Source organism: Chlamydomonas reinhardtii, chromosome 9, assembly GCF_000002595.2.
Source record: "Chlamydomonas reinhardtii strain CC-503 cw92 mt+ chromosome 9, whole genome shotgun sequence".
Lineage (NCBI taxonomy): Eukaryota > Viridiplantae > Chlorophyta > Chlorophyceae > Chlamydomonadales > Chlamydomonadaceae > Chlamydomonas > Chlamydomonas reinhardtii.
The window spans coordinates 4134720-4154319 of NC_057012.1; the positions used below are offsets into that span (position 1 = coordinate 4134720).

General features: G+C 65.9%; 5 protein-coding genes across 5 annotated transcripts; 4 read left to right on the plus strand and 1 right to left on the minus strand.

The window, feature by feature from the left end:
- The first annotated feature begins 76 nt into the window (after window positions 1-76).
- On the plus strand, window positions 77-3805 carry CHLRE_09g393802v5 (uncharacterized protein). The gene is made up of 4 exons (XM_043065693.1): window positions 77-308; window positions 381-489; window positions 669-848; window positions 992-3805. The coding sequence occupies exons 1-4, from the start codon at window positions 232-234 to the stop codon at window positions 2450-2452; spliced, it is 1827 nt and encodes a 608-aa protein (XP_042921215.1). The 5' UTR covers window positions 77-231; the 3' UTR covers window positions 2453-3805.
- A 51-nt stretch (window positions 3806-3856) lies between these two features.
- On the plus strand, window positions 3857-10318 carry CHLRE_09g393839v5 (uncharacterized protein). The gene is made up of 2 exons (XM_043065694.1): window positions 3857-4747; window positions 4909-10318. The coding sequence occupies exons 1-2, from the start codon at window positions 3871-3873 to the stop codon at window positions 9774-9776; spliced, it is 5745 nt and encodes a 1914-aa protein (XP_042921216.1). The 5' UTR covers window positions 3857-3870; the 3' UTR covers window positions 9777-10318.
- Window positions 10319-10780: 462 nt separating this feature from the next.
- On the minus strand, window positions 10781-13566 carry CHLRE_09g393876v5 (uncharacterized protein). The gene is made up of 6 exons (XM_043065696.1): window positions 13402-13566; window positions 12998-13324; window positions 12680-12791; window positions 12336-12583; window positions 11660-12201; window positions 10781-11442 (listed from the first exon to the last, which is right to left on the minus strand). The coding sequence occupies exons 1-6, from the start codon at window positions 13452-13454 to the stop codon at window positions 11174-11176; spliced, it is 1551 nt and encodes a 516-aa protein (XP_042921217.1). The 5' UTR covers window positions 13455-13566; the 3' UTR covers window positions 10781-11173.
- A 110-nt stretch (window positions 13567-13676) lies between these two features.
- On the plus strand, window positions 13677-16734 carry CHLRE_09g393913v5 (uncharacterized protein). Its single transcript, XM_043065698.1, has 4 exons — window positions 13677-13884; window positions 13992-14047; window positions 14250-14637; window positions 14924-16734. Exons 1-4 carry the CDS (start codon window positions 13771-13773, stop codon window positions 16196-16198), a joined length of 1833 nt encoding a protein of 610 aa, XP_042921218.1. The 5' UTR covers window positions 13677-13770; the 3' UTR covers window positions 16199-16734.
- Window positions 16735-17016: 282 nt separating this feature from the next.
- Window positions 17017-19599, plus strand: CHLRE_09g393954v5 (uncharacterized protein). Its single transcript, XM_001694623.2, has 5 exons — window positions 17017-17337; window positions 17500-17638; window positions 17759-18033; window positions 18287-18385; window positions 18738-19599. Exons 1-5 carry the CDS (start codon window positions 17260-17262, stop codon window positions 18867-18869), a joined length of 723 nt encoding a protein of 240 aa, XP_001694675.1. The 5' UTR covers window positions 17017-17259; the 3' UTR covers window positions 18870-19599.
- The last annotated feature ends 1 nt before the right edge of the window (window position 19600 follows it).

Genomic DNA, 19600 nt, shown 5'->3' on the forward strand with positions numbered 1-19600 from the left:
GCTTGACTCGTCCTCGTTCTATACACGTCCACCTCGTATGATGTTGCCAATACTCAGACATGTCAAAAAACACATAGCACAGCGCATTCTTAACAAGCGGAGTGGGAAGCCTAGTCGTCGTCTTGAAGAATGCTTCTACGCGTTCTGGCGCTGCCGGTGACGGTACCTTTGTACCTGTGGTGGCTGTGGCTTAATGCGGCAATAGCGGTGCCATTATGGGGCTTCACTTTCATGCTCAGAGCCGCTTCGGGTTGCGCTTCTGGGCTGTTCGGGCTTCCGGCTGCTGCACCTAAGGAGCCGACCAGCAGGTGAGTAACTTGCACCCTGATTACGGTGCTGGCCTGGTAGGGACCTCACGAGGAAAGACCTCTGCGTTGCAGGTCGTGTCGGTTAGCTGACGGCGATTCAGCTCCGGTCAGCTCGCCGTACGTTGCGGTCTGGCGCAACAATGAGCTGTACGTATCGCCCAGGCGCACAAACAACATAACGGTGAGGACTGACAGCGTGCGCCGGCGCAAGCCTCGTCACCCCCTTAGTCATCTGTTGACTGCCACAACGTCCGGCGTAGCTCGTCTATCCGGGCGAAGACGCTTCCCAGTGCGGAGCGCATATGACCACGCGGGAATGTCCCCCTTACCTCCCCTGTGCACCCATGCGCGCACACACAGCCACGCAACATGAAGAGCCCAACTCCGCGCGGCCTGCGGCGGTTCGCAACGGTGGGCCCCAGCGCGGGCGCCAGCACTCCAGCTGGCGCCGCAACGCCCCCAACCTCCGAAGACAAGGCTGGTGCAGACGGGGTGCGGCTAAGCCTGTTCCTACCGCGCTCAGGCAGAGTAACACCCAAGGTAAGCCTTATCCATGACAGCGCATGCCGGGCATGGGGCATGCCTGTCAGCAGGTCCGCAATGCAAAGGCAGCCAGCCCGTGAGCCCGGTGACAAACAACCTCTCGACGATTGCCCACCTGTCCCCACAACTTTGCGCCGTAGTCGCTGCTGGGCTCGCTTCAGTCGTTCCTCGCAAACCTGGATGCGGCTGCTACTGGTCACCGGGTCCACCGCAGCCTGCGGGTCGGCTCCCCGCTGCCCCGGCGCCCCCAGCCCGCCCAGCCGTCCTCGCCAGCCCAGCAGGGGGTCGCCGGCGCCAGCCAGCAGCCGGCCATGTGCCAGGCGCCGCGTGCCACGGACGGCAACCGCTCAGTCGCGCCGAGCGGCCCGGAACAAGAGGACAAGGCTGCGGTCGGGCAGCTGGGGGCATCGACACTTGAGTCGGCTGCCAGCGGGGCGGAGGTTGCCAGCGGGAGCCTGCTGGCCTGCGACGGCAAGCCGCCGTCACCGCTGCCGCTGCGCCGGACGGGCTCGCTGCGGCGCCCCTCCACTGACAGCGCCTTTGATGCCGCAGAGCTGCCACAGCCGACCTCGCTGCTACAGCCATCGCAACCAGCAGCGCGGCCCGGCCCCAAGCAACACGCCGACCTGCTACTGCGGCAGCTTCCGTGGGACGCCGGCACGACTGCACAGCCGCAGGCGTCCGGGGCCGACGACAGCGGCTGCGGGGAGGGGGACTGGCAGGAGCGGCCCGGCACGCCGCGGTGTGTCGAGTGCGCCTCGCCGGTACTGGCTGACGCCCCTGCGAGCGCGCTTGCGGCCGCGTCTGCGTTTGCGTCGCCGCTGGGCCGCAGGAACGGCGCCGCGGGCCTGCTGGGTAACCCTGGCACCAGTGTTGCCGACGGCAGCCCCAGCCTGCCCTGCCCCGCGGCCTACGTCCTGCAGCGCGGCGGCCTTGAGGGCCTGGCCGCGCCCATCACGGCGCCGCGCCCGCGCCGCATGTCGGCCCTGCACACGCCGCCCGCACAGCTGCTGACCGCGTCGCCGGCGGGGCCCAAGGTGAAGTGGCTTTCTTTGGGTGGGGCCAGCAGTGCTGCTGACGCCGACGGCGGCGCCACTACCTGCACCACAGCAAGAGTTACTGGAGCCGCGGCAGTGCTGCAGGCGCCGCTTTCGCCCACGGGCGCGGCTGTCGTGTTTGTGCGCGCCACCGCCACCAACGCGGCCGTGATGGCATCCCTGAGTTCCGACAAGTCTCAGGTCGCGGCGGTGGCTGCTTGCGCGCTCACCAGCGACGGCGGCAGCCTGGCTGGCAGCACCATTGGCGGCGCCACGGCTCACATGGGCGCGGCGAAGGCGGGAGGCGCAGGAGTCGCGGGCAGCTCCCCGGCATCGGCGTGCGGCCTGACTCAGGGCAAGGCCCGCACCGCTCGTGTGCAGCAGCGCTCAGCGTTGTCGGTCCGGCAGTCAGCAGGGGGCGCGTGTGGCGGTGGGGCCAGTGGAGCCGGCACAGTTAGCAGCGGCAGCAGTAGCCTGGCGGGCGGGTTGCATGGCGCCGGCGGCGCGTTGCCGCGGTACCTGCAGACCACGGCTTCCTTCGCTGCCAAGCAGGGCAGTAAGTGACAGGGCTGTGCGTGTCAAGTTGGCATGTGGGTCGGATGACTGTGGCTATGAGAGGGAGCAGCAGGTAGCACAGGTAGCGCTAGTGACCAAGAGCCTGTGGCAATCACAAATTTTAAGAATGGTCGGCAGGTTTATTGCCGCTTTTTGGACGGTACTTCAGTGGCACATGACTTAAGTGTTTGAGGTGGCGCGGTGGTCACAGGCTCTTGCCAATAAGCCACGTCCCCTGTCGCGGTTTTGCTTGCGTGCACGCTTATATAATTCTTCCCCAATAATGACAAGCTCCTGGCAATGCCAACGGACAGTTGGCACATCACGTGACTAAGTGCGCCCGGCTCAAAGATACAGAGTCCTGAAGCAGATTGCTTCCCTAGTAAATGCGTGTATGTACGAGGTGAGCTTGCAGACTTGACATCAACCAGTGCACACAGAGCGTGTCAGCGTGTTTGCTTGGCAGCACCTGAACGGGCACCGCAACTCACGTTTACTGGTACAGCCGTATAAGAGATGTGCGCTGGCGCGAGCATGATACCGCTCAAGTAAACGGCGGCGGCGCCGCGCAGGTTGAGGCGGCTGGTATCTGGCTTAGCCCATTTCTCCTTGGGTCAGCCAGAGCCGTGTTAGCCCCAAGGACTTCGTTGGCGAGTCTGGAGGTGACCGGCGGCTGCTGGGCTTTTGCAGTATGGGATGCGGATTACAAGGGAAGGGACAGCCCGATGCGGTATGAATTTGGGCAAATGGTTCGGTGCTGCTGCTGTGGTGTGGGCCGGAAATGGAGGGCGGAAGTGGGGCCTGCAGTCAGTGCAGGTGAGGGCTGGGGGTGATGCAGCAGGGGAGCATGGCTGTTGATGGCGGAATGCTTGTCTGACACGTGTTTGTGGAGCTTGATGCTTACGGTATGGCCAGGGTGGTGTGAGGAAACGGGTTGATAGTATGACATCGAGAGCCTGGTGGAGTCCTAGCAATTGGTTGAGGACGGGCGTGCACTGCTGCTCTATGCATGCGCTGTTGCTTTAAGCGGCTTGCAGCAACCGCTGCGGACCTGTCTGGCCGGCCGGTCAAAAGAAGTGTAAACATTCCCAACTCTAGTCGAGAAAGTCGAGCCGCGTGCTGCCCCTACTGATGTTCAAGGCCGCGGGTGGGCATGCGGGCGGGGAGTCGTGCTGGCGTGCAGTGTAGTGGCACGCAGGTTGCTTGGCGGCAAAATGTGCATGCAGGCAGATCGAAATGCGTGTGTCTGTATCGCTTGTCATCCTCTCTTCCGGATTTTGTTTCAGAGTAAGTGTGTTGTTCAATTCCTTTCTGCAGGCGCCATTACTCATTAGGAGGTGTCTGGTGTAAACCCACGGGTTCTCGGTGGTGCGCCGTCGTCGCTTCGACTCACAGCGGTGCCGCTGCGCATGCTGCTGCATAGCCCAATGGCAGCGCCACTGCTGTGGCACAACGACTACTGGGCGGGAGGCCTCACGGACAGCGGCGGACACACAACTTTCGCAGCAGAAGCAGCGGGGGGCCCCGCGGCGGCATCGGCGCCGGCCTCCCGACAGCCGTTCACGAGTGTCGATGAAGCGCTTGCCGTGCTGGAGGCAGCCGTGGCGCAGCTGCCGCCGCTGGTGCTGCCAACCCCGGTGCTGCCGCCGGTGCGAGCAGACGCGCCGGCGCCACCACACTCGCAAGTTCCCGCGGGGGAGATCTCCTGCGACTCGCCATGGCAGCCATCGCCACGGACTGTGACAACATATCCTCCAAGCCTGCTGCAGTCTCAGCAGCAGCAGCAGCAGCAGCAGTCAGGTGGGGTGGGGCCGGAGGCGAGTCGCGGGCAACAGCTGCAGCACCCAGCAGCAGGAGCGGCTGGGGGGTCTCGCAGCAGCAGCGGTGAGGCTGCAGCAGGCGGCGAGCCGCCGCGCTGGGATGCGGCTTATTCTTGGGCGGGTATGGGCCTGGGTCATATGGGCAGGGATGCTACTGCCACCGGCAACAGCTTTGCAGCGGCTGCTACTGCCTGCATGGCGGGTGGCTGTGAGCCGGCTGGGGGTTACGGCAGCGGGGCCCCGGCCTCTACGGCGCTGCACTGCGTGGCGACGGCTCCAGCCTCCCGACCGCAGCCCGCAGCCGCCGCCTCACACGCCACAAAGAGCGCGGCTGGAGCGGCGGCGGTGGCATTGCCCAGGCCCTGCAGCACGTGCCCGCCGGCATCGGGCGCAGCCGCCGCCAGCTGCCCCGACTTCAGCGCAATGGCAGATGCCGCCCTGACAGCTGCAGCCGCTGCGGGGGCTTCCGCGGCGTCCACGGCAGGTAGGGCGGGCGGATGCCGGTTGCTTTACAAACACGCACACGCCTCCCTTGTCTTGAACTCAAACTTACATGATGGCTGTCCCGTCAACACATGTACGCTGCCCAGCGGCTCTGCATGAGTTTCAACGCCTTTGCTCTGCCCTTTGTGGTTTGCCCAGCAGGGGGCAGCGGGGACTGCTGCGTGGCTGGAGGCGACGCGCCGCCGCCGCCACTGCAGCGGCAGCGGCAGCAACAGCTGGCGGCGACCTTGTTGCAGGCTGGCCGCCACACTTACTCTGGCGTTCGCCATGGCAACGGCAGCACTGCCAGCGGCAGCGGCGGTTCCGGCCTGCCTTGGGCGCAGCCGGGGCGTCATCAGCAGGGCCGTTGGGACGCCACCGCCACCACCCTTACCGACACGTACAGCGGCTGTGACCAGCAGCCAGCGGCGGTGCACAGCAGCGGGGCCCGGAGTCAGCCGCAGCAGCGGCAGCAGGCTGGTGCGGCGCCTGCCGCGGCCGCGGCCGCTGATGAGATGGTGGCAGCAGCAGCCGCACGCGACGGCATCGCCACCACGCCTGCGGCGACTGCTGCTGTTGACGCGGCCGCGCTGAGCGAGGTCCAGCCGCCGGACACCCGACAGCAGCAGGGGCAGCAGCAGGGGCAGCCGCAGGGGCAACCGCTAGCGGGCGCTGCGGATCCAGTCAGTGGGGCACGGTGCATCACCTGCAGGGTGGATTGGCCCAGCGTCCGCTGGGGCTTCTTTGCGCGCGGCACCAGCGCCTTCACCTGCCGCGGCTGCTGTTTGCGCAACCTCCACTCCCACGGCTTCTACGGCCCGACCGTGACGCTGAGCCTGCAGGAAGCCGGCCGCCGCGAGTGCGCCGAGTGCGGCAGGGAGGCTACGGACAGATGGTGGCCACACTTGTCGCGTGCCGGCGCCTACGTCTGCAGCTTATGTATCACAAAGCATCGGAACAAACACGCACGGCAGGCCGACGCTGACGCTGAGCCTGACCCTCAGGGTAAAGGTGGGGATGGGGATGGGGATTGCGATCACCTGCAACAGCCGGAGGGGCTGCAGGAAAGGCAGCCACAGCGGCAGCGGCAGGGGCTGCAACAGGTGCAGAAGCAGGGACAGCAGCACACAGCTGCACCGCTGCCGGCTCAGACGCTGGACGGGCAGCTAGGCAGCAGCGGGATACGGTGTGCCACCTGCAGAGCACGCTATGAGCGCCAGCCCGGCACCCCGAACGGGTTCTTCGCGCGCGGCACCGGCGCCTACACCTGCCGCGGCTGCTGCATCCGCAACCAACACTCCCACGGCTTCTACGGCCCGCCTGGAACGGGAAGTCTGGAGGAGGCGGGCGGGCGGGAGTGCGCCGAGTGCGGCACGAATGGAGCTACATCCTGGCGGCCACACCCGTCGCGTGTCGGTGCCTACGTCTGCACAGCATGCACGTGGACGCTTCGCAGCAAACGCGCATGGCAGGCCGACGCTGGTGCTGAGCCCGACCCCCAGGATAAAGGTGGGGATGGAGATGGGGCCGGAGATGGCGACCACCTGCAAAAGCCAGAGCCGGCGCCCGCTGTGCACGACAACGGCAGCAGCAGCAGCAGCAGCAGTCAGCTGGCTAGCCCGTCCACAACAGCGCCGCCGCAGCCGTCACACCTGCAGCCACCGCAGCCGCCGCTGCTTCCAGCGCAACGTCCAGCAAAGGCGTCGCCTTCTGCATCAGTAGCAGCAGCCGTTGCGCAGGTGCACGGTACTGTCCCTCGTCCGCCCGCTATGGCATTGCAAACAGCAGCTGCGGGAGCATGTGATGGGTGCAGCACTGCCCCAGCGGCAGCAGCACCTGCACCTGCACCGGCACCTGCGCATGCATCTGCACCTGTTGCCGCTGCAAGAGCACGCACCAGGGCCGTGGCCGCGGCAGCCGCCACCGACATCTCTTGCAGCCCACACGCTGCTCCGCTAGCGCACAGACAAGCATTGGCAGCACGGCACGGCGCCGGCGCCCTCATCTGCAGTCACCAGCAGCAGGAGGAGGACGAGGAGGAGGAGGAGGAGGAGGAGGAGGAGGAGGAGGAGGCGGAGGAGGCGATGCGCGCTCACACACAGCAGGGCCCCAGCGGCCCAGGCGTCCCGCAGCAGCCGATCCCGCCGCCCCCAGCCCTTCTGCCGGCGGCTCCGGCGGAGGTGGGGTCATCGGGACTGGTCACTGCCTGGGCGGCACCTGGTCCCAATCCCGGTGGGAATGGGACAGCTGCGCAGGCGCAGGCCTGTGGGGCAGCGCTCGGCGCCGCCCCCGCCGCCACAACCTCTGCGGCGGTGGCCTGCGGTAAAGAGGAGACCGAGTCCGCCATCGCAGCTGTTGTGCCTCTGCCGACCTCGTCTGGTGGCGGCGGCAGCCAGGCTCCACTCGCTGGAGCCGGCGGCGGCGATTGCGGCGGCGTGCGACAGCCCGCAGCCGACCAGGTGCAGTGCGCCACCTGCGGCGCGCTCGTTGAGCGCCGCGCAAATGCCCCAAGCGGCATCTTCGCGTGGGGTACTGGCGTCTTCACCTGCCACACCTGCTGCCTAAAGAACCGGCGGTCGCGCGGCTTCTACGGCCCGACCGGGACTCGCAGCCTGGAGGAGGCGGGCAGGCGGGAGCGCGTCGAGTGCGCGGCAGAGGAGGTGCATCGGTGGTGCCCGGACCCGACTCAGCCCGGTGTCTACTGCTGTGATCGGTGCTGGCACTCGCTGAAACGCCGCGCGGTCAAGCGTGTGCGCTGTGCCCAGCAGGAAGAGCACGAAGACAGCGAGACAGCGGCAGAAGCGGACGCGGATGCACCGGGTTACACCGGCTCGCCGCCTTCCTCCACCACGGCTGCAGTTTGCGGCGGCGAGGGTCCCGGCATTGCAGGCGCCTCTAGCCCTGCTGCTGCAGGGGCGGCCAGCGGCTGGGTCTCGGAGGCTGCGGTGCCGCAACAGACAGCGGAAGCAAGCGCGCAGGGGCAGGCGGTCGGCGCGCCGCCAAGCAGCCCGCAGGCACACATCATGTGCGCCAGCTGCGGTGCACCTTACGTGCGCCGTCCTGGGGTGCCCTGCGGCTTCTTCGCGCGTGGCACCCTCGCCTACACCTGCCACAGCTGCTGCCTACGCAACCTCGCGTCCCACGGCTTCTATGGCCCCCCCGGAACTCGCAGCCTGGAGGAGGCGGGCGGGCGGGAGTGCGTCGAGTGCGGGGCAGAGGAGGTGCATCGGTGGTGCCCGCACCCAACTCAGACCGGTGTCTACTGCTGTGCTCCGTGCTGGCACTCGCTGAAACGCCGCGCGGTCAATCTTGTGCGCCGTGCCCAGCAGGAGCAGCACGAAGACGGCGAGACAGCTGTAGAAGCGGATGCGGATGCACCGGGTTACACCGGCTCGCCGCCTTCCTCCACCACGGCTGCAGTTTGCGGCGGCGAGGGTCCCGGCATTGCAGGCGCCTCTAGCCCTGCTGCTGCAGGGGCGGCCGGCGGCTGGGTCTCGGAGGCTGCGGCGCCGCAGCAGCCGGCAGCTGCAAGCACGCAGGGGCAGGCGGTCGGCGCGCCGCCAAGCAGCCCGCAGGCACAGATCACGTGCGCCAGCTGCGGCGCACCATACGTGCGCCGCCCTGGGGCGCCCTGCGGCTTCTTCGCGCGTGGCACCCTCGCCTACACCTGCCACAGCTGCTCCATGAAAAACTATTACTGTCACGGCTTCTACGGCCCGACCGGGACGCGGAGCCTGGAGGAGGTCCTGTCGAATACCGGCATGCAGCACACGCCTCGTGCCAGCGCAGACGCCAGTGGCAGTGCCGCTTTCCCGGCTTTGGCCGCAGGCGCGCTGGCTGCTGCCGCAGGTGCGGCGGCTGCGGTGCCGCAACAGGCAGCGGCAGCAAGCGCGCAGGGGCAGGCGGCCGGCGCGCCGCCAAGCAGCCCGCAGTCACAGATCACGTGCGCCAGCTGCGGCGCACCTTACGTGCGCCGCCCGAGGACCGCGAGCGGCTTCTTTGCACGTGGCACCCGCGCCTACACCTGTCCCGGCTGCTGTCGACGCAACACCGTGTCCCACGGCTTCTTCGGCCCGCCCGGCACGCGCAGCCTGGAGGAGGCGGGCGGGCGGGAGTGCGTCGAGTGCGGCACGGAGCAAACAACACGGTGGCACCTTCACCCCTCGCACATTGGTGCGCATGCCTGCTACAGCAGCGCGTGCGATCTTAGGTGGAAGCACAGCCAAGCAGCCAAGCGCCCACGGCCGGCCCTGCAAGATGACCCGGATCCCGAACGGCTGCAGCAGCAGCCGTGGCATCCGCCGCCGCAGCAGCAGCCGCAGCAGCAGCCGTCACTGTTGCTTGTGAACCAGCCAGCAGCGGTGGGCGCGGAGCGCGCGGTTGACGCTGACGCCTGGGCTCTCAACCCGCATTCGCACCCACAGCACAGACAGGCTCTCCTAGTAGCTAGCACGCCCGTTGCCACGACAGCTGCCACAGCTACGACCGGGCATAGCATTGAGCCCCACCAGCAGGACCATGACAAGCAGCAGCAGCGAAGAAATGACAGCAAGGCTGCGCTGGCGCCGCCATCGCCGACGCCGCCTGTGGCGTCAGTTGAATGGAGTGACTGGAGTCAGTTGCCTGCTGCTGCTGCTGTCGGGCAACGGGGCATCGCCGCGGACCAGCACCAGAAGCAGCAACAGCAGCACCAGAAGCAGCAGCAGCAGCAGCAGCAGCAGCAGCAGCAGCAGCAGCAGGTGTCGTGTGCCGCCTGCGCCGCGACGGTCGTGTTGCGGGCGGGTGCGCCCTCGGGCTTCTTCGCGCGCGGCACCGGCGCCTATACATGCCGCGGCTGCTGCATTCAGAACAGACAGTCTCACGGCTTCTACGGCCCGCCCGGGACGCGGAGCTTGGAGGAGGCGGGCGGCCGGGAGTGCGCCGAGTGCGGCACGCAGGAGACGCAGCACTGGTGCACCCACCTGACGCGTGTGGGCGCCTACAGCTGCAGTCCGTGTGTGCGGCGGCTGCAACTTCGGGAACAGCTGTAGCATGTTGGGACGGAGGCGGCAGTGGGTGTGTGCCACCAGGAGGGGCTCCTGTGGGTCTGAGCATGAGGGTAGGAAGCGAAGCAAACACGAGCGAATGGGTACGCCAGGCTCGGGTAGACGAGAGGTCGGTTCGTCAATCTGGGGACTGCATGGACTGCTGTGTCCACAGCAATGCTAGGCCGGTGCCTGAAATCTCAGCGGTGCGGAGTGCAGTGGTTACTGTCTGGATAGTGACGCAACTGGCGCGCCGGGTGGGGGAACTGGAGCAGTCGAGCTGCCGCAGGGCTAACGAGTGGAAAGACACGCAAAGCAATGAGAACGGCTGCTGGTATCGGCTGGGGTGCCAGCCAATTGTATGAGTGATACCGCTGAGCGGCACGACCGCACGACGCGCAGCCTGACTGCCTGAGCCTTGCAGCATACAGATCAGGAACAGGAGGAAGAGATGGATGAGGTTACGTTGATAGAATATCTGATGCGCCGGAGAGAAGCAGTCCCCTGTGTCTTCACACTCGATTTGACTAAAGTCCCATCCGATTCCGTTAGTTTCAAGATGGACCTGCTGACGCAATTCACCTCTACACGAGCAGTCCCATCAGCCAGTCCGATTCAGGCCGCTGCCGGCACACTTGCAGCATACGGTCTGGTGCAGGTTTGGGCAGGGGCAGGTTTGGGCAGGGGCAGGGGCAGGTTTGGGCGGGCAGGGGTTTGAGGATGACACAGCTACACCGTAGCATCCGTGTCCCTGTTGACCCCTGTGATACAGGAACCGCAACCTGAACGCTGCGGCAAACATCCGCCTCATCACCGCGTGCGCCGCCTCATGACCAGCTGCGTTGAGCAGGCCGCCCAAGCAGGGCGGCAGGATTGCTGGCAGTGGCTGGATTGGCGATGGCGGGTGATGGGGTGCGTGTGTGCCGTACCGTGTGTATGTGGTGGAGTCTGGTGGACATCAGGCTGAGCCTGTCCTCCCCAGCCATCCGGCCTAGGTCCGTTGACATAGGAGCTAGGTGGGTTGATCCTGTCTCCGCGCAAGCCCCAATAGCTCCGTCGAGCTACACCTTCCTGAGTAGTCGTCTGTCCTAGGCGCAAACTCAACACATTGCTTCGGCGTGTGGGATCGCGGCGTTGGCGAGAGCAACGAATGGCCCTACTACCGTGGGGGCATGTCTCACTCGTGGAGGGCACTGAAATGGCTATGCGCTTTTACCGTATTAGCCATTACACATACAAGCCGTAAACAACCGCAGTGGCTCTTGCCCTATAAACCAGCGACCTATCATGATGCTCGACCTACGCCAAACGGCCGAAGCACTTGCAGACTTCAGCCACATGTCCTGCCAGCATCCTCCTCCGCATGCCCAAACCAGCTTCCTCCTACGACGCTCGCAGATCACCTACTCCTGCTTCCCTGCCGTCTCCCCTTCCTGTTCCCGCCTCCCCTCCTGTGGCTGCTGCTCCTGCCTCCCTCCCGGCGCCTGTGGCTCCTTCTGCTGCTCCTGCTTGCGCTGCGCCTTGCGCGCCTCTAGCGGGTGTCCGGGCTCCAGCCGTTGCAACACGCCCGAAGCCAGTCCATGCAGCGAGCGGCTCTCCGCCGCGTTCACACGCGCGCGGGACACCACCGCGCGCAAGTGCCCAAGCGGCAACCGCCGCCGACCATGGTTGCCTGCACGCAGAGGATGGGCGGAATCGGCAGGAGCCGCAAGTGTTTCAGACGTGCGATACGGTTTAACGAGGACTGCCAGATGGGAATGGATGCGCCAAAAGCAGGGCAGCCATACAGCCCCGCGGCACACGCACGCACTTGCGGCTCCGGACCGCACACACGCATACACGCGCGGTGCCTACAGCATCAGCACGCCACGGCCCGCGCGGCCACGCACCGTTGTTGCCACCGCCCTTGCTCTCCGCGCCGCTCATGCCCACCGCCTCCGCAATCGCCGCCACCTTGCGCAGAAGCAGCTCCACCTCCTGCGCGCTCGCCGGCAGCATCCCCGCGTCCGGCGCCCCAACGCCTGCCCCTGCCCCTTCTCCTGCCCCTTCTGCAGGCACTACGCTGCCGCCGCCGCCGTGCCTCCCGCCCACCAACCCTGCTGCCGCGATCGCAGCCGCCGCCGTCGCCCCAGGCGGCAAGGACGTGGACACCCGCGCATCCTCAGCCGCGCTGCCGCCCACCGGCATTCGCAGCAGCGGCCTGGTGCCACTTCCGCTCCCACCCTCGCTGGCACCCCCACTCCCGCTGCCACCCCCGCCGCCACCAATACCGGCCGCGTCCACCGCCGCCGCCGCCTCGTCCACCGCCACCGCCGACGCCACGGCCAGCAGCCCGCAGCGGCGGCTGAAGAGCTCCGCTAGCACCGCCGCCACCGCGTGCGACAGGTTCATGGACGGCTGCACGCGGCCCGTGGGGATGGCGCTGGCGTAGCTGCAGCATGTGCCGGGTGCAGCGCGGAGGGATGACGGGGCGGGGGGTTTGTAATGTTGCAGCAGGCGGCATCTTGGCCGCATCCCTCAACGGGACTGCACATTAGACACACTCACAACCACAACCAGACCCACCTGCACAGCCGCAGTTCAGCCTCCGTCAGGCCGCTCTCCTCCCGCCCAAACACCAGCGCCGTCGCGCAGGGCCCCGCCGCTGCAGCTGACGTCGGCACCGCCACCGGCGGCGGCTGCAGCGGCAGTGCAAAGGGGAACTCAGCGAGCAGGTGGCCCAGCGAGGCGTGCGTGCGGCGCGCCGCCCCCGTGCGTCTCGTGAAGCCGATGCTGCTGCTGGTGTCCGCCAGCGCCTGTTCCAGTGTGTCCACCTGGCGAGGGAGAGGGAAGGGGGCCATGTCAGCCTGCCGGCCATGCCGCGTCCAGCCCCATTCCGCTTTGACCCCGGCCCTGCTCCGCCTGCTCACCACCACTGCCCTGTCCAGCACTGAGTCGCCGCACGCCACCTTGCGCGCCTCGCCGGTCCAGCCGGCGGCAGCGCCGTCGCAGCGCGGCGCCACGATGTACAGGTTCAGGCACCTGCGATTTGCCGGGATGCGGGCGCATGTCATGGCATGACCGGCTGGGGCGAGCGCGGGAGAAGTGCCGTACTGCCGTATGCAGCCGTGGCAGCGCCGTGTCACCGGGTGTGGCACCCTGACTTCTGCCTGCCTGCCTGCCTGCCCAAGCCATCGCACCAACGGCAGCGCCATGCGGTTGGGATGTGGCTGCGAGGACTGACTCACTCGAAGTTGGCGGCGGCGCGAGCCACAGCGCCGATGTTGGCTTCGTGCTTTGGGGCCACTAGCACCACCCGAACGTCCGACAGCAGCAGGTCGTGCGGCAGCGCCGGCCCTGAAGCCGCGGGCGACGGCGGCCCTGAGCCAGCTGCAAGCTGTGGCGCTTCGTGTGGTGTGGAAGACGAAATGGACGTGGCGGGTGCGGGCGTCGCGGTGCTCTTAGCCACCGCGCGCAAACGAGCCGTGGCTGTTGGGCCGGCCGCGCCACGCCCCCACGCCGCAGCGGTCCAGCTCGCCAAGGCGTGAGCCCTGCAACCAAACCTTGTTTTGGAGCTGCATAAACATGAAGGCATTTGCGTTACAACAGCCTTGCGCCGAACCGAGAGCAAGGCAGCAGCTTCCAGGTCCACCTTTGGCTGCCGCATCCTCCTTGCCGCTCGCAGGCGCGCAAAGAACTTTGCATGCAAAATTCAGGCCCACGCAGTCGCCGCCACACTAGTTCAGAGCCTAAACTCGGCGGACCCACTGGTCGGCGACGCACGTTGTTTTCAAGCATCGCGCTGAATAAGCTGTGCTATTTGCGAGTTTGTGACACTGTGACGTGCTTGCAATCACAGGTTGAATTGCTGCCGCCCGATTCCGCGCTAAAAACAGTAATCGCTCAAACGACTTTTCTCTTGCCGGCCTCTCTCTGGACTTATAAACTAGCACAATGCACTTGTAGCTTCCGTTTATAAGCTGTAATTTCCATCAAGACTACTGTATACAGACGAAGAGATATGGCACCGTGTAGAGACAAAGACAAGGTTGCGCGGATGGAGCAGGCGGTCCGCGTGTTAATTCATGGTCTAGGGGAAGATCTTGAGCGCGAGGGACTGCGCGACACACCCAAGGTGCGGCCTGTGTCACGCCCCTTGTGTTGATGGAGCGGAGCGCCGGCTGTCTGAGCCTGCACCCACAAAGGCGCGTCGTAATACGTTTTGCTGCTAAATTGTAACAGAGAGTGGCAAAGGCGCTGCTGGACTGTACCCAGGGCTACCACCAGGACACATCCAGGTGCGCGCCGGCGGCATTCGCGCCTATCTGATGCGAGGGCGATGCCACGAACGGTTGTATCTGCAGCGCGGCATGACTGAAGCGCTATAGAATGCTCGGCGGGCAGGGCTGGCGCTGGGCGCGGGTGCCAATTGCCAGCCCGGCGAGTCGCTGACGCGGTCGCTCCCTTTCTGCCTTCGCGCTCCTTTTCCACCGCGCGCAGCACCCTTGGCACCGCGCTGTTCCACGAGCCCATCGTGCATGATGGCGACGAGGGCGTTGTGCTGGTGCGCGATATTGACTTCGCGTCCACCAGCGAGGAGACCCTCCTGCCCTTCCACGGGCGCTGCCACGTGGCGTACCGCCCGAAGAACGGCGTGGTGCTGGGGCTGAGCAAGCTCGCGCGCCTCACTAAGCAGTATGCGAAGCGGCTGCAGACGCAGGAGCGGCTGGCGGCGGAGGTGGCGCACGCGCTGCAGCAGAGCCTGGAGTGCTACGGGATAGCTGTGGTACTACAGGCACGCCACCTCAGCAACGCCGCGGCGCCGGAGCAGCGCACCAGCGCCTGCGTGTCGGGCGTATTTGCCACAAAGGGCTCCTCGCACCTCGAGGTGCGCGCGGCAGGGCGCCGGGGCTGGGTGGCGGTGCCATGGGGGCATGGGCTAGGGGGAAGCAGCGGGGCGGGGGCGGGGCTGGGGTGCAGGTGAAGCTGGCGTCAGGCGGTCCCGGAAGATACGCATAGACGCGCCCGCACTGCTAGGGCGACAGCTGGGGTCTCGCAGCGCGCATCTCCTGACCTTGCCAAGCAGCCGTGCTGCACCACCATGCCACTGCCCCCGTGTTGCCTGCCTCTCATGTCTCAACCCTAACGATGCAAAGCCCCCCACCCCCCGACAGGAGCTGCTGTCTCTGCTCGACCTGGAGGGCCTGGCGCCCGCGGCCGTGCACAACCTGGACCTCTGCCCGCGCTACGGCCGCCCCTCCGCGGCCGCCTGCACTATTGCCGCCTCGGCCCCTGCACTCGCCGCAGCGTCCGCAGCCGCCACCTCGGCGCCGGCCTGCAACGGCACCGGCTGCAGGCTCCACCACGGCCATGGCCACGGACCCCACGGCCACGGGCACCACGGCCACGGGCACGGGCACCACACGGACGTTGGTGTGGCGGCGCCAGGCACGCCCGACCCCAGTGAGAAGGACACGGACGGCGACAGCGATGACCTGGTGCTGGAGGCGCCGTGCGCCTGCGACGAAATGGAGGGCGCCATGCAGCAGCTGATTGCCGAGCTGGGGGAGAACCCCACCCGGCCGGGGCTGGCGGGCTCGGCGCGGCGGTACGTGATGTCGCTGCTGGCGTCCACCTCGGGCTACACGCAGCAGCCGGCGGTGCTGGGCGCTAGCATGAGCGTGAGCGCGGGTGCAAGTGCAAGCGCGGCGGCGACGGCGGGGTATGGGCTGGAGGCAGCGGCTGGCTCTGGCGCGAACGTTGGCGCCGCGAGCGCGCGGCCAGCGGGCTGCTCGCGGTGTTGTTGCGCCGGCGAGCTTGCGTCAGCACACGCCGAGCAGGAGCAGGATCTGGAGGGTTCGGGCTGCTCGTCACGGACAGCATCGGGCCCGCAGGCGGGCTCGGGGCCACTGCGCGGCGTGGTCACGCTGCGGCTGCCCTTCTCGTCGCAGTGCGAGCACCACATGCTCCCTTTCTACGGTGAGCTACTGATCGCATACATTGCGGACGACTCGTCAGCATCGTCATCGTCACTCGATGCTTCGTCAGAGGCGGCGTCTGGGCCCGTGTCCTGCTCTGGCCCGCAGCCGCTGCCGCGCAGTGCGGTGGAGCAGGTGGTGTCCACGTACACGCAGCGGCTGCAGGTGCAGGAGCGCATCACGCACCAGGTGGCAGACGCGGTGGAGGCCCTGCTGCGGCAACGGCAGCAGCAGCCGGCACAACAACAGCAGCAGCAAGAGCAGCAGGGGTCTGGGTTGGCGGGGGGCGCGGAGGACGCGGGCTGTGCAGGCGGTGTGATGGTGGTGTGTGACGCGGCGCACATGTGCATGGTGGCGCGGGGCGTGGAGAATCACAGCGGTAGCACGACGTCGTTCGCGGTGCGCGGCGCGTTTGCGTCACGGCCCGACATGAGGCGAGCGGTGCTGCGGCTTTTCCGGGAGAAGCAGTGAGAGCTCGAACGGTGGGCGGGGGCAGGTGTTTGTGCGTGTCCCTCGTAGGAATGGTGCGCGGCCCGGCGGACAGTGCTCGGGAGCAGTATTGTAGGTTAGATGACAGGGAGTGCAGAGAAAAGCTTGCCGCCCAGCGCGCTAGATGGAGCTACTATTAGCAGGTCGTATGCAATAGGGCATGGGCAGAGGTGATCGAGTGTGTCGCTTTCTGAAGCAGTTGCCTGTTCGGATGTTTTCGGGAGACTTGGGCAGGGCCCGGTGCATGGGATTGTTTTTTCGGGGCAGGTGCACACGGGGGGATGCAGAGACAAAGTGAGCAGACTACTAGTGTTCCGTCACTTTCCCAAGACATGAGTGCAGCTGGCACTGGTGCCGTAGTTGCCGTCGGATCCGGGACGGGACAACAGTCCAGACCCGCATAGTGCGATTGGTTGCGGGCGCAGGCCCGGCCCTGAAACAAGGGCGGCCAGCCGCCTAGACTGTACCACGAAGCTTGCATGGTCGGCAGATGAGCGGGTTTGTAACCTGAGGTGCCGATAGCTCCGTGCCCATGTGACGGCGGGGAGTCCCCTGACCATGACACACGGCGAAGTGGGAACCCCGCAAGTTGTGGCGCACGAAGACACGAAGCGCCCCCGCCCTTAAAGCAGCCTTGCAACCGCCGCGGCCTCCAATGGCTTGTGCAGCCTATGCTGCGGTACAAGGTTGCAGAGCTGACGCGCCAAGGGGGTGCTGGGATGCCTTGGATGGGTCAGCAACAGCTTGAGAGATGCATTATTGAAGTCAAAAGCAATTACTGTGAGTTCATAGATTAGATTAATGATCGGTTACGATCACTGTGCGCCCAGGCAAGCCGGCTCTAAGGTCGGTCAGTGATGCCATGAAGGTAAAACAGCGACCACTGTCACTGCCTAGCAAACTTATTCTTGCCTCAGTACCTTACACGCACGCTCTATCAACTTGATTACACCATCGGCCGAGGCTCTTCTACATAGGCAACCCCAAACTGCGCTGACCTGGGTTTCCACTACTTAGCCGGCTGTTAAAGAGAGGCAGGAAGGATGCAGGAGGAGTCTGTGTATGCACTGATTCCTCAGCCGCAGGAGGTGCCCCAGCGGCCTGCGATGCACACCTCGAAGGTGCGGGCGAGCGGGTGGCACTGAAGCGCGAGGGCGACGAATTACCTGCGTATGCAAGCTGGTGCATGAAGAAGGCTGACAAGAGAAAAGAAGAGGCTGCCGCAGCAACTGTATGTGCTTGTCGCTGAGGGTTGTCGCCCAATACTGCTTTCGTGCGCGTAGTTTGGAGGCAAGACGCATCCTGCCCAGTTTGACTTTGGACAAAACAAGGTTCAACCGCACGCGACCATGGGGCGACCAGATGGAGCGAACGGGCCGGCGTTCCTCCACGCACACGAGAAGGAGCCCAAGCTACCATCTCGTAAGTTAAAAAGGCCTGCCTCTCGGCAGGGCGCGGGCAAATGCAGCGAGGAAGCTTGGGGAAAGCTGGTCCAGCCGTGTCACGGTGCCGTGACCCCGCCCCTGCGCTCCCCGCTCGCAGCCGGCCCGCCCAGCAACCCCAAGCAAAAGATCCGGCCACCGGTGCCGGCCAAAGAGGAGAAGCCCACTATGGGCCTCACCAGCAACAAGAACTTCATCACGGCAAATGCGGTGGATGTGATTCTGGCCAAGCCTGGCAAGGTGCCGCAGCCTGAGTTCCAGTGGACGCAGAAGCCTGACTACGGGAAAGTGCCAATGTACCTGAAGCGCAACAAGGACCGGGTTGCCAAGGAGAAGGAGCACTTCACGCAGTACCTGCGCATGCGGGAAGCGCCGGTGCGTGCAGGGGCTGGGGGATGAGTGCGGTAAAGAGGCGAAGGGGATACGGGGAAGGGCGGGTCAGCGGGTCACAGGCAGAACTAAGGCCTTGGTGCGCGGGGTCTGGCTGACACCGCGCTTGGAACACTGCAGCTGGACAGGAAGGCGGGCCAGCGGCGCTTCCGCCGTGCAGGGCTGCAGTGACTGTTGTTGTGGCGTACGGCATCTGCTTGCTGCTGACGTTGCCGGGCCCTCCCACTCCCGCCCCCAGGAGGCCAACGCGCACGTGAGCCAGTTGTCACCTGAGGACCGCCAGCAGCTGGTGCGGCACCTCAAGGCCAAGTGGGGCAGCGTCAACACGGCATACCAGGTGAGGGGGAGGAGGAGGAGGAGGAGGCGCAGGTTGTCGGCAGGAGAGTCGTGGGCAGGGGCTGTATGGGTGGGCTGGGGCCGGGCAGCGGACATGCCGCGGCCACACAGAAAGAGATCAAAATCTGCAGATACCGCGTGTCTGGTCACACGTGATGTACCGGCATGTGTGCACGCTGGGTCATGTGCGGTCGGGCTTGTTGGCGGCTCGCTTGGTCGGTAGGGCACACGAACCTCAGCACATTGGAGCGCGGTAGGGTAGCCAAGCCAAGCTCCAGACCCTTCCGCTGCCTGGTTCCGCTGGTGCCCGCCCTCCTCACTCGTTCCCATTCCTCGTCTCGTTTCCTCCGCAGGGCCTGTCGTTGAGTGTGGACAGTGCTGTGAAGAAGGGGCGCAAGGAGGCGATGGAGCGCGAGCTGGCAGAGATTGAGCGCGACATCCGCACCCTGGAACGCGGCGAGGTGGTGCTGGTGGTGGACGATTGAGAGCCGGCGGCGCTGCAGCGATAGGGCACCTGCGGCTGTAGCGGCTGAGCGGCGGCGCAAGAGTGGCCGGCGGCGAGCAGCACGGGGTCACGGGCCTAGGGGAGGGGCAGGAGGCAGCCGCGGCGGAGAGGCAGCAGCGCGGCGGTATGGGTGGGAGGCAGTGCTCGGGAATGCGGTGCGGGTGCGGGAGGAGGCTTCCTGGCAGGAGGCGGGCTGCGGCAGCCGCGGCTGCGGATGCCCCGTGTGCCTGGCGGTGCAACGACCTGGTGATGCTGCGAACAAGAGGGGAATGCGTATAGCTAGGCAAACGTACCGGCGTTGCGTGCGTGAAGGCCAATAGGCAGCTATTAGGCAGGCGGCATATGAGGGAGGGCGGCTGGACGTCTTGCCGCGGCCGAGCGGCCGCGCAACAACTTACCTAGGGGATTAGGGGTAGACGCATAGGTCGGGTTGTCCCTTCAATTGTAATCCGCATCCATAGGACGAAACTGAGCTGACAGGCGGCAGAGACTTCCAGCACCGGTGAAATGACGATTGTGACGGGGTTCATGAACAAATGAGCGTGCTGGCTGGTGTGAATTACCCCTGTGTACAGGATTGGGGGGGGCGGTCACTTTGGGCTCAGTGAACATTTAGCGCTGCCTTTCGCTGGTTCGCAAATCCGTATGGTGGGCATGAGGCAATATTTGGCTCTGCTGGCATGACCCAATCAGGGGTGTAAATCATTACAC